General features: G+C 34.0%; 1 protein-coding gene across 2 annotated transcripts; it reads left to right on the top strand.

Moving 5' to 3' along the window:
- Window positions 1-8,771: 8,771 nt before the first annotated feature.
- Window positions 8,772-11,697, top strand: LOC143625602 (uncharacterized). 2 transcript variants are annotated; one of them, XM_077095893.1, is made up of 6 exons: window positions 8,772-8,917; window positions 9,316-9,427; window positions 10,294-10,419; window positions 10,539-10,612; window positions 11,393-11,474; window positions 11,569-11,697. In XM_077095893.1, the coding sequence occupies exons 1-6, from the start codon at window positions 8,795-8,797 to the stop codon at window positions 11,661-11,663; spliced, it is 612 nt and encodes a 203-aa protein (XP_076952008.1). In that variant the 5' UTR covers window positions 8,772-8,794; the 3' UTR covers window positions 11,664-11,697. The 2 variants fall into 2 exon arrangements, with proteins under 2 accessions (XP_076952008.1, XP_076952007.1); XM_077095892.1 differs by having other exon boundaries at window positions 9,316-9,436; window positions 11,569-11,695.
- The last annotated feature ends 707 nt before the right edge of the window (window positions 11,698-12,404 follow it).

Here is a 12,404-nt window from a genome sequence, read left to right as displayed (position 1 = left end):
GAATAATTAACTACAATCACAACATCAACCACAAACAAACATCCACATTGGTCTACGGCTCGGTCTAGTATTAGCAAACATAACCCGTTATGTCATAGGAACCCGTTCCAAAACCCCTTGCCTTTATCGGGCCTAGCCCAACCCATTTGGGCTTGACCCAATACCAAGATTATGGGCTTCGGCCCAATCAAAACTGCATGGGCTCGGCCCAAACAAAACTTATGGGCCCGGCCCAATATAAAAACCCATGGGCTCGGCCCAAAATCCTTATGGGCTCGGCCCAAAAATTTTTATAAAACCGGTTAGCCCAATAACCCTTTTTCAAGTGGGCTTCGGCCCAAATTCACCCGAATTGGGCTTCGGCCCATTTGCTCGGTTTTTTTTTTTTTTTTTTTTTTTTTTTTTGAATTTTGAACTAAGCCAAAAACAATAACAAGATTAAATACAAAAATATCATGCATGTTAATTTTTGTATAAATCTTTCAAGGGGAAAATAAAAAACCGAGAACCCGTAGCTTAGTTTCCCGTATCCCGGCTCTTGATGCCATTTGTTGGGTTTCTATAGGATTTAACAAACTTAGTTAACCGATTAACTAGTTATAATATATGCGGAAACGTGATAGACAAACTAAACATATGAACAACCTAGTTTATTCATTTCAAGATTACCAATAATCTATTTACTAGAAACCCGAAGCTAGGATCAAATGATACGGGAACAACTAAACTATCAAAGCATATAAACACTTACAATCTTAACCCTTTAAGAGTTTAGTGGATGTTGAAGAAGATGATGATGTGAATGCTAGATTTTCAAAGAAAAACCCTCAAACGGAATATACCCCGAGCCTCCAACACGCACCGAGCTATGCTAGGGAGCTTGAACACGAAAAACCCGAGACCCGAAATCTTTCTCCTTTGGCCGTGAGCTAGAGAGAAAGAGAGAATGGGTGTTGTTTTTCAAAATGGTTACTTGAAAGTTGTAAGAACTTTTTTTTTCACATGCATACATAAGATTTAGTTATATACAAGTCCACACTCAATCTCTTTTTGCATGTTGACAATATGACCAAGTTGGTGGGGTGTGGGGCCCACCCAAAATCGGCCCCAACATTATTATTATTATTTTTTTTTTTTTTTTTTATTTATTTTATATATTCTATACTTTATAAAATATATAAACACCCCATCTTTTATAAACCATTTTATAAAAGAATACATAGTTAAATAATCATTCCAATAATAATTATTTAAATAAATAAATTAACCAATTAATTATTTAATACTTTCAAGTAATTATTCAGAAACCCATTTTTCTGAAAGTGTCGTGTTCTGTATTTGTCTTATAGATCTTATCTTAACAAATACATAATTGGTGTGTGTCTAACTCGTTATTGGGTATGACCCGACTTGGATCAAACATAACTAGCCACATTAACTTAATTATGTGTCTCGGGCATACGATATTCCAACACGTCGGGCGTTAGACGCGGACGGGGTGACGACGTGGACGACGATGGTCAGGGATCAAGCGTTAGACGGAGGGTCGACGACCACGTCGATGTTCATGATGCGACGTTTACAGCCGCCGACATCGACAACACTCTGTATTTATAGTTTGTGTGTATTTTGTTTTATTATGTAAAAACTCGATGTTTTTGTATATAATAATGTTTTGGTTTGGTGTATATACGTGTTTATTGTTTTGGTAAAAACATTTATTACAGAAACTTTGTATATAATAATGTTTATTGTTTTTAAAAATTTATTATATAAAAACAATAAAAAAAGGGAAAAAAAAGACATAAAATTTAAAGAAAAAAACACAAAAAATAAACTAAAAAAACATAATAAGACAACAAGTGGGTTTTTTTTCTAAAAAGACCCCTTAATAAGCGGCATACAGTGCTATAGGCCGCCTATTAAGAGGTTTTTTTAGAAAAACCCAAGGTGCCTCTAACATTTCCCTTTATTTTCTTTGTCAGTTGTTGCTGCCCCATGCTTCTCTTTCTTCATCGTCCCTTTCATCTCTGTTGTTTGTCTCTCTCTTTTTCTCCTCACCGACTTTGTCTCTCTTTCGATCTCTCTTTTGTTTGAGAGATCGTCACAAGGTTAGGTCACCAGCTTCGTGGTTGACTTATCGACTTCTGTCGATGATCGAACATTTGCGATTGTGTATGGCGGTGACGGAACTAGACAGGGATGTTTTGTAGATGGTGGCGACGGATTTTGTGTGTTTGGGTGATAAAGGCTACGATGACGAGGTTTGCCATGTCTAAATATCTTGCATGTATTGCTCTTTCTCTGTTTTTGATTCAACTGAAGATAATTGATAAGGTTTAGTTGTATAAGATTAGGTTTAGCCTAATTGCGAGATTCAGATTATGATGTTTATGATATATAATGAGTGACCTAAAAATTACACTAACTAAGATCAGTTTTTTTAATTGTGATTTTTTTTTTATTGTGATGTTTCTTACAGGATAGATTGTCATGAAGAGGGTCTTTTCTAGCCTCAATATAGTAAGCCCTACTCCTTCTCACATGCTAAAATTATTAATAAATGCATGTGTCTTATTTTCGATTAGTTGTAATTTGGGTTTTGGTAGTTCATGGGTGAATAATGAATATGTAGATGGAAGGCTTCTAGCCCCATACAGCTGCTGAGCAATTGTTAGTTTAAAAGGATTTTGGGTAGGATTCAACTTTCTTCACGAGTTATACAGTTTATATGGAACTTTGTGTTTCAACTCACAACCTTTACCGTTTACCCTGCACATCGATGGGGTTTAATGATGATCAGGTAATGAAGATTCATGCTACTAAGGTACTTATGCTGTTAACATCTTACATATTGACGCCGCATCGTTTAACGATGTTTCAATATTGTTTATGTATTTTTATTTTTTTTGCTTATCACAGATTTTACCAAAATAAATGTATTCTTTTCTATTTAACCATTTAATGACATTAGTTACATTACAATATATCAAGCTATGCATGGAGCCGATCGTCATATTATATTTGGCTGTAACATGACTTTGGTATCCATGACAGATTATCTTTGATAATTTAATCTTATTTAAAGTACTTGACTCATTTTGTTGTTTAGTTTATAGTTTTAAATTTCATTATGTGTTTGCTTTTTTTTAGCTTGAAGGCGAATGCAACATTGCTGACGATTGCAGCAACTAGCAAGTGTGATTAGATTCGGTGCTTCTTTGTGTACGACAATCATGAGGAATTTAGTAAGATAGTGACCATGAAATTGCCAAAAGTGGGACTGCTCCATAAGAAAGGCGGTACAGAGGTGCTGGAAAAATTAGTTGTTGTGGAGCTTTACGTTGCACGTTTTGTTTTATGAATTTGCTGCGTTGTTGGAAAGTATTCTTATATTTTCATATTGATTGCCACAGGTTGCTGATTTCAAGTTTGTTTACGTTAGGACAACCATCAGGTAAATATTAATATCATTTCTCTCTTCAGTTTTGTGGAATGCAGTGTCGGTTTTCTACTTTGAAAATTTTTATCATACACGCAACAAAAATCAAAAGGTAGCAGAAAATGGTATTTTATCCACACATATGCATATCCATATACATATTCTGCTAAAACAAAGTAACATCCGATGTCTTTTTTGTTACTTCTAACAATTGACCAACTTACCAAAATAACCATAATTTGCAACTTCAATTGCGTGTGATATTCAAACAATAATGGTAATTGTATGTGTAGTAATGTTATCGTCTAATGAACTTTTGTTCATGCATTCATGTGGCTCATCTAACCAAACGGGCCAGAATGAAAATAGTTGGTTATATTCTTAAGACACGTACGTACAATTTAAAACACTTTTACTTAATGTTGTATACTACATGTATTGGTGAAAAGAAACAAATGATATAGAGCGGAGACGAGCATTTTGGGACCATCTAATAGAAGTTGAAAAAAATACAAACTAATACACAGCACATGATGACAAGAGTGTTGAATGGCATAAAAACTAACTATTGGAAGGACCAAGACATGTCTTCAAAAGACCGTATTTTGTGATAAAAGTGGGATACGGGTATTATCTAGAACACTCTTCGCATGTAGCCGTTGTTTTCAACCATCATAAATAACATATGCCAATTGTCGTAGTCAACTTTGACAACTTTAGCACCATCAAGAATATGCATTAGGTTGTCGTGTGTTGATGCATTGCTACTGGTTGTGTGTCGTTTGTAGTCTGTTATTGTTTATTTGGTATAACTAAATTTTCGCAAACTGCTATTTGGTTGCAGCATTTGTTGTGCTTTGTACAATTTCATTGTTTGTGACTTTGTGGTGAATAACAAGGTGTGACAAAAACTTTATGGCAAGTGGATGATTCATTGTAACATTATTTGACCAAACTTGCATTTACAACAACACCGGATAACTAAACGTTGCGGCGGGTAAGCCAACTAGTTATTATTATAAACAAAGGCTTTACAAATAAACTAATGATTCAAAATATAAATTAATATTTTATAAAGACTTTCGCTAAAACTCTGATATATTTACAAAACATGTATCAACTATTGGTCACACACCTAGGCCCCTAGGTCGGGGTGTGACATGTTGCTATCAGAGCCATCGATCTTAGTGAATTAGGTATTTAATCATACCTAGGCTTTAATCAGATTCAAGTTTATAATAACCATTAGTATTCAATTAATGATATCAAAGAAATAAATTGAATGATTAAAAATTGTTACGGATAAGATATAAACAAATATCAATAAGATAGAAAAACACACTCCTATCCTTAATATAACCTCGTACAGATGTCCGATCGTCAATCTAGCGAAGAATACGTTCAGCTTCGATCCCGTAAAGGGAAAGGCTATATGGGAACATCTTTTCTCCCAATTCCTATATCTAGCAACGAAAGTTCATACCAAACAGCAATGGAGAAAGATTCAGATTCGTTTGATTCTAACATCCTGCTAGCCCAGATTATTCCAAATCAAAACATGTATGGAGACGTATCAAGTAGATCCAAGAAACCAATGGTGTTGAAAGGAAAGAAAGTAATGACTTATTCAAAAGAAAATCCTCAGGGACAAGAATATTATTCAAAGATGCAAGATCTATACTTTACCCATACTGATGGTGAACGTCAAGACATGGAAATGCATGACATTGAAGATGATTCAACTCATTATGAAATAAATGTCACCAAACTAACTGAAGCAATGCTCAAGGAAGGAATGGATGCTGGGGAAAAGCGAAAAGAAAAAGAGAAAGGAGAAAACACCAACAAAGACAATAAGATCAAAAGGTTGATTATTCGATGGAAGAAATAAGAATAGTTGTAAACAAATGCAATTGTAATAAATGTCGTGCAATCTTGTAACAACATAAATAAGTGATATATTTTTCCTCGAAATTATTAATGTATCTTTTCAAATAATTATGTCAAGAAAAGATTGCAAAAACTCTCAAGATAATTCTTCCAAGTACATCTGGAAGTAAGAGAGTAATAGCTAGAAAGAAAGGAAAGGTCCAGTTGGACAAGTAAGCTAAGATTAAAAGAAACAGACCTAGAAAGATAAGTATAGAAATTCTCGTGGTCTATTTATACACAAGGTTTGTACTAACCACTTCAAGAATACACAAGAAAGTACTGATACCTCTCAAGAACCCCATCGACTATCATCGTTAAAATACTTGAAAAATAATATAAAATAATTATCGTTTCATGCGGTTATCTCAAACATCAAGTTCTCAAATAAAGAATAAACAATTAGATTGCGTCATTACAAGACGAACAATCTCAAGAAAGATTAGAAAAATCCTCTCGAAATGCGACAAGCTTAATTAAACATTTCATAAACAAATCAATCTATCGTACTTATATCAATTGTTCAATGTCACACCTCTGTTGTAAATATTCAATAATTAGTATATAAATAAATAATTTCGTTCATACTAAAATCTATTATGTATACAGAATGCCGAACCAAAACAATCAAGAGAATAATGATGAAGCTTTAACTCATAGAAGCAACAAGGATGTAACAAAACCTGCATAGGAGATTTCTGTGCAGTATCTGGTCAAAATCCAAGATATGATTCATAATGCAATGACTCCCTTCATCGATGCAATGAAAGAAGGGTCACACAAACATAAAATAGAGCATTCAAATAAATCTTCTAGAAGTCACCCCTACCGAAAACCTTCTCATCATGAAGAAAGTGTTCATAGCTCCAACGCTGAGAGCAAATTCAATCACAAATTCAAGAAACAACTAGTAATTCAAGGTAGTAGTTTTAAGAACTTCAAAGAATTTGGACCAAAAGAATTCTATGGCGATAAAGGTGCCATATCAGCTGTACGATGGCTTGAAGAAATCGAGTCCATTGTTATCATCAGCAATTGTACTGAGATTCAAAAGATTCAATACTCCTCTCAATACTTCAAAGGTGAGGCTTTGGAATGATGGAATACCCTGATCATGTCAAAGGGTAGAGAAACTATGTACTAATTAAAGTGGGAAGAATTCAAAGAACTGGTGTTACGGAAGTTCTATCCCAAGCATGAAACCGATCTTATTCAAACTAAGTTTATGAAACTCAAAGTGGAAGACACTAATCTCAGAGAATACAAATCTAAGTTTCATGAGTATTGTAGATTGGTACCACATTTGGTAATACCCGAATCCAACAAAGTAACCCGCTACATTTGGGGTTTACCTCGGGAAATTAGAGATATGGTAAGGTCCCATTTGCCTCAAACCGCGGATCTAGCCATAGAATTAGCCGGTTATCTTATGAATGGTCTTATCAGAAATCAAGAAGATGATAAGAATAACAAAGGAAAGAGAGAAGAAACCGAGGAAAAAGAAAACAAGGAATAGCAAAGAAAATGAGGAAGGATCTTTTAAATATACAAGACCAATCTGCCAAAACTGTGGCAAAAGACATAACGGGAAATGTTTAATACCATCTAACTTTCCCAAAAAAATTCCATTGATCACATGCAACTTTTTCAAGAAACTCGGTCATTCGGAAGACGATTGCAGAAGGAAAACAATTGTATGTTTTAGCTGTGGAGAAAACGGACACTTTGGCTCAGAATGTCCGAATAAGACCAATAACGTTAGTGGAAGTGGTGCTAAGAAAGGAAAGGCTAATATGTTAAACATACAAGAAGCATCCGACAATCAAGAATAGAAGTAGACAAGAGTATGCCAACGAAAGTCAAGATCTAAAGGCATTAGAAGTAACTAATAGTTTAGTTAACTCTTGTAAAGTGTTTGTAATCTAGTTTCAAAAGAGAAATTTTGTAATCATATAAGGGTATTTAAATCCCTAATGTATATAAAGAAAATATTAGCATACAGATCGTGTCTTTACATAAGAATGCTAATACCTATGAAAAGAGATAGTTAAATTTGGATCGTTAATCGATCAATTTTTTACTTTTTTCACGAATACCGTTTTTTGAGCGTTTTCTAAGCGTTTTAGGTTTTTGGCTGAGCGTTTTTTTTGTGAGTGTTTTCTGAGCGTTTTAGGTTTTTTCCTTTGAGCGTCTCGCGTACCTCTCGTAAGTTAAGGCATTAGCGTACAGTATCTCTACCATATATATATATATATATATATATATAAGGGAAACTCACCAACACATCGTGTTGACCGTTATTTTAATATGCTTTCAGGTAATTAAAATGAAGTATGGAAGCTTCGCGAAGAGCGCGGAAAAATAGTGACGTGTGTTTGAATGAAAAATGTTGACTTTATGTTGAACTTGTAATTTGAATAATAATCATGTAATATGACACGTGTAATGACTCTGATGGTTAAATAAAGTTCAACTTTCATTATAAATGTATACTTAAATTGTGAGTGGCTGAAACGGCGTCTGTCACCACCCGAATGACTTGGTCAAAGTCTTCCGCTGTCTTAATTAAGATTTTCGGGGTGTGACATTTGTGACCCTCTTTCCTGTCTCGAAATTGGTTCTCTCAAGAACCCTAATATCATCAATAACTATACATCCTAAAGGGGAACTTGACTAAGCTGACAATCATGTCATCTGGATCATACTCTTCTGACGTATGAATTGGCTTGCTCGCCATTTTTTCTGGCGATCGGAGTTCGAACGAACCGATGCTTTAATACCACTTGTAAAGAAAAAGATAAAATAGAGAAAACAGTGAGAAAATTTCTGTTTATTAGGCGTGTAAACGAACACAAACAAGGGCGTGTTCGTGTTTATTCATTTAACTTTAAACGAACCCGAACACTTAAACAGACACATATTTTGTGTCTGTGTTCGTTTATGTTTATTTGTGTAAGTTCACAAACATAAATGAACATAATTGAACAAAGGTAAACAAACATAAATGAATAAATGTAAGTGAACGCAAACAAACATAAACGGATATAATGAATGAACACATATAATACCATTAAGTAGATGACTCTTCAACATAATATATAACTATTTTCTATTAACATGTAAACGAACAGATATAAATAAACAAAAGAAACATGTGTTGATGTTCGTTCGTTTAATTTAACGATAGCGAACACAATTTTTTTGTTTATGTTCATTCATTTATTAAACAAACGACACAAACAAACTTCCGAGTGAATGGTTCATGAAAACTTTGAATAGTTAGTTGGCATTTACAATTATGGCCCTACAACTTCAATTTATTACAGTTAGAGCCTTTCAAAATTAAAATCTGTAACATTTTCTCTTGCGTTCCATCCCCCCTAGGAACAGCCAACGTCCGATGTGATTGATAGATTTGCCGCCATGGAAGAAGGTTCAGTTTCTAAACTATCAGCAACGGAGACAGACGACAAAACATTGATGTTTATTGATTCACTCGACAATTACCTCGTCTTGATCGAAACATTATCTTCCACCTTTCGCCAGGTACTAGTGTTCCTTAAACCAATTCAATATTGGAGATGTTCTTTCTTTCATTTTAGTTATATAGATATTCAACTGTTTATCAAGATTAGGTCTTGTTAATGAGGTAACTGCAACATGAATCTTGGTTATTATTTATTTATTTGGTGGATTTTTTTCAAGCTAATATATGAAACTGATTATCACTAAAGAATAATTGGATTTCATATTTCCTTTGCCTTACCAAATTCCCAAAGTACTTTTAAGTATTATTCGGGGTTGTTTTTTCCCTTCGTTGTACATTTTATGCTATTCTAATGTTATGATTTGAATATTACTGAATACTTTGTGTTCATTGTTATGCTTGTATTTGTAGAAAGTGGGCGTAATCATATTTTTGTAACGATGTGATGTGATTTCAGGGATGGCTGGAGTTAGCTAGTGCTCGGCATTCAATGGGTGGTTCGCGTGTAAACCCCACCTTGCTTAGCCTTAAACCCCATTCTGCTGCTACAACAGTGGAACTAGATTATTGTGACAATGGTATGTACTACCTTCATTCTTGAATGATTTTTTGGTTTTGCTTTAATACGGTTTGGACCAAATAAAAAAACGGTAACGTGTGAATAAATTTAAACCTGTTTATTTAAACGGGTTGGTGGGTTGACTTGTTCAACTAAACAGGGTGGTGGGCTAGACGGGTTAAACAGGTCCGCCCAAACCCAACCCCTTTTTTAAACTGGTTAGATGTGTCAACCCAAAACCTAATTATTTTAAGGCTGAGTCGTGAAATTGCCAGCCCAGATTTTTTGTTTTAGTTGAAACAAGTCGGGATTGACCGGAACACTTATGTTTTAAATTCGCAAATTTTGACTAAATTATTAATTAGGAAAATAGGATTACAAAAATCTAATAAAAGTAATAATATAAATTTAAAAATATATATATTTAGGATGTTCTATGCTTTAAAATTACAATTTAACTGACTTCAGTCCATTGGACTGGTTGCCATTTTTTTAGCATCTCTTCATCGTCAACCCATTTGACCCGTTAAATATAAAACATAACTCAAATAGACAAAACTGATAAATGCTACCATTCGGTTTTCTTGATTTTTCAGCTGCATGCATACTCTACAGAAACATCTACAAATCATATGCTTAGATGCTCACAACGATATCATTTTTAATGTATGTATTTTGTTTAGGAGATATCCAATGCTTCAACTATTTTTCCAATAATAAGAAATAAATTTTTATATTTTTTATAGATCCTTATTATTGCTGCTATAGTTCTTTCTGTCACAATTGTGTGTGGCAGATCGAGTATTTCTGAAATGTCATCTAAAAATTTCATGGTTACAAATCATGGGTATTTAAAATTGTTCATTAATCTCCCAGCTGGCTCTACAACAAAGTCACCAAAGTTCAGTTTATGTAAATGGACATCTACTGATGATAAAACCGTCTCGTTGAAGAACGAAAACATCGAACAGTTAAATGAAAATCTGAGCAGTCAGGATTCTGGTAACCGTTTTTGTCTTCAGTATTTTTGCAATGCATAATGATATAATTTTTTTTATACTTTTTAAGGATTACAACTTAAAAGAAACCTTACCTTGATTATTTTTGTTTATTCTTATTAGGAAATGAAGAGAGTACACTGGAAAGTGGCAAAGGATCTGAAACTTTGACATCACCCCAAAAAACAGAGAAACATGTGAGTGAATAATTAAAGAAATAAATAAACAAATGTACCCTGTAAAATATGTCCTAAGAGGATAGAGAGGTTGCACCCCCTTTTTACGGGTGTGAACCAATGGCGAGGCTAGGATATTTTTCTTATGGTGTTGGTATTTAAACAAACTTTTTGGGTCAGTTCACCTAATAAAAGAGAGTCGTAATAAAAATACACTGTCAATAAAAATACTCATTTAAAATACTGAAAACACTTTAGTAATTGTTGGCTGTGGCTAGCCCCCCGCCAAACACTGCTGGTGCGCCTGGTCAAGTGGTCGCACATTGCAAAAATCAGAAAGACAGAAACGATGGTCGCAAGTCACTAGTTTGTTGCTTTCACTAATTCAATCGGATATTTTTTTGGAACTTAGGTTAAACAATTAAGACTAATGGTATAATTGGTTAAACGACAACAATAACTTTTTTATTCAGTTAAAGTTATATAAAAGAGTGTTTAGTAAAATTTCTATGGGTAATGGGTTCAAAGTTATCACTGATTATGTGAGTGAATACATATGTGAGATTTTAAGACATTTGGTTAGCAGTCACGTCTTATCTGGGGTCTAAGACCCCACCAATAGCTTGTTGTATGTGAAATTTACTGTAACAAATTATGTCTAGCTTAAAAAAAAAAATCTTCATGTTATATATTATATATAGTGAAACAATATCATAAAGTATATTATTGTTGTGTCCTAACATTTTTTTTATTTAATTTATTTTAATTATTTTAACCGAATTTTTATGTTTGAGGTTCCAGAAAGAACGAGCAAAGGTACTATCGATGTTTGGGACTTTGGTTTCTCCAAAGCTTCGTGCGTCTCAACTTTCATTCGAGACCGGTGAAATTTCAAATGCTATTTAAAATAACATCTTGCTCTTCATTTTTTTTCCTGTCGTGGGTTTCAATAACATAAACTATTGTTTCTTTTGCAGCCCTACAAACACTTGTAGAAATAGCGAACGCGCGATCATTAATTCTTGAAGCTCATGATGCGCTTATTAAGGATTCAAAGAACTCAAAGGAATGACAAAATGGCGTGAGCTTATAATTTAATGTTCCATCCATATTTGTGCACAAAGAACAAAATCGAATTTTTTTCGTTCATCTTTAAGAGCTATGGTAACTGGATTTTCGAATAAGAAGAAAAATTTGAAATGTGTTATGTAATGAATAACTAGAGGAGCTAAATGTCTTCAGAAAGTCTTCTTCTGTTGATATCCATTTGGTAAATCGATCTTCGGGCATAGATCAGGTCCTTGCAAATAATCAAATAAATCATCAATTCTCGATACTGGGCACCGAATTTTAATGATCGGTTTGTTCAGTTCTAGTTCCTGGAGTTGTTTGGATAGATTTTGTTTTTCTGATGACACCAATCTGTACGAAGATCTAGATATCGGTGCGTCATCTTGTACAAGATCTAGTCTAAACTCAATGTGTTTTGACGGGAATTATCTAGGAAAAGTTACGGGGAAAACTTCTACATAATCTTGAATTGTAGGTATATCTCAAGGCATAGGGTATTTTTCATGAAAAAGCTTGCGTGTCTTGGCAACAATCATCAATTTGGTATCACACTAGTCACCATGTATTACAAGAGTTTCACCATTGTCGAGTGGTATATGTACTAGCCTTTCCGAACTCACGATCTTCGCATGTTATTCAGATAATTAGCCTATGCCTATATCGAGGTTGTCTAATTCGATAGGTATATAGATCATTACAGAGATTATAGGCCTCTATCGATAGATTACGGTCACGGATGACT

Source organism: Bidens hawaiensis, unplaced genomic scaffold (genome assembly GCF_021521415.1).
Source record: "Bidens hawaiensis isolate Kalapana, Puna unplaced genomic scaffold, B.hawaiensis_p1.1 tig00004126_1, whole genome shotgun sequence".
In the NCBI taxonomy this organism is placed as follows: Eukaryota; Viridiplantae; Streptophyta; class Magnoliopsida; order Asterales; family Asteraceae; genus Bidens; species Bidens hawaiensis.
This window is presented reverse-complemented; position numbering and strand designations above follow the sequence as displayed.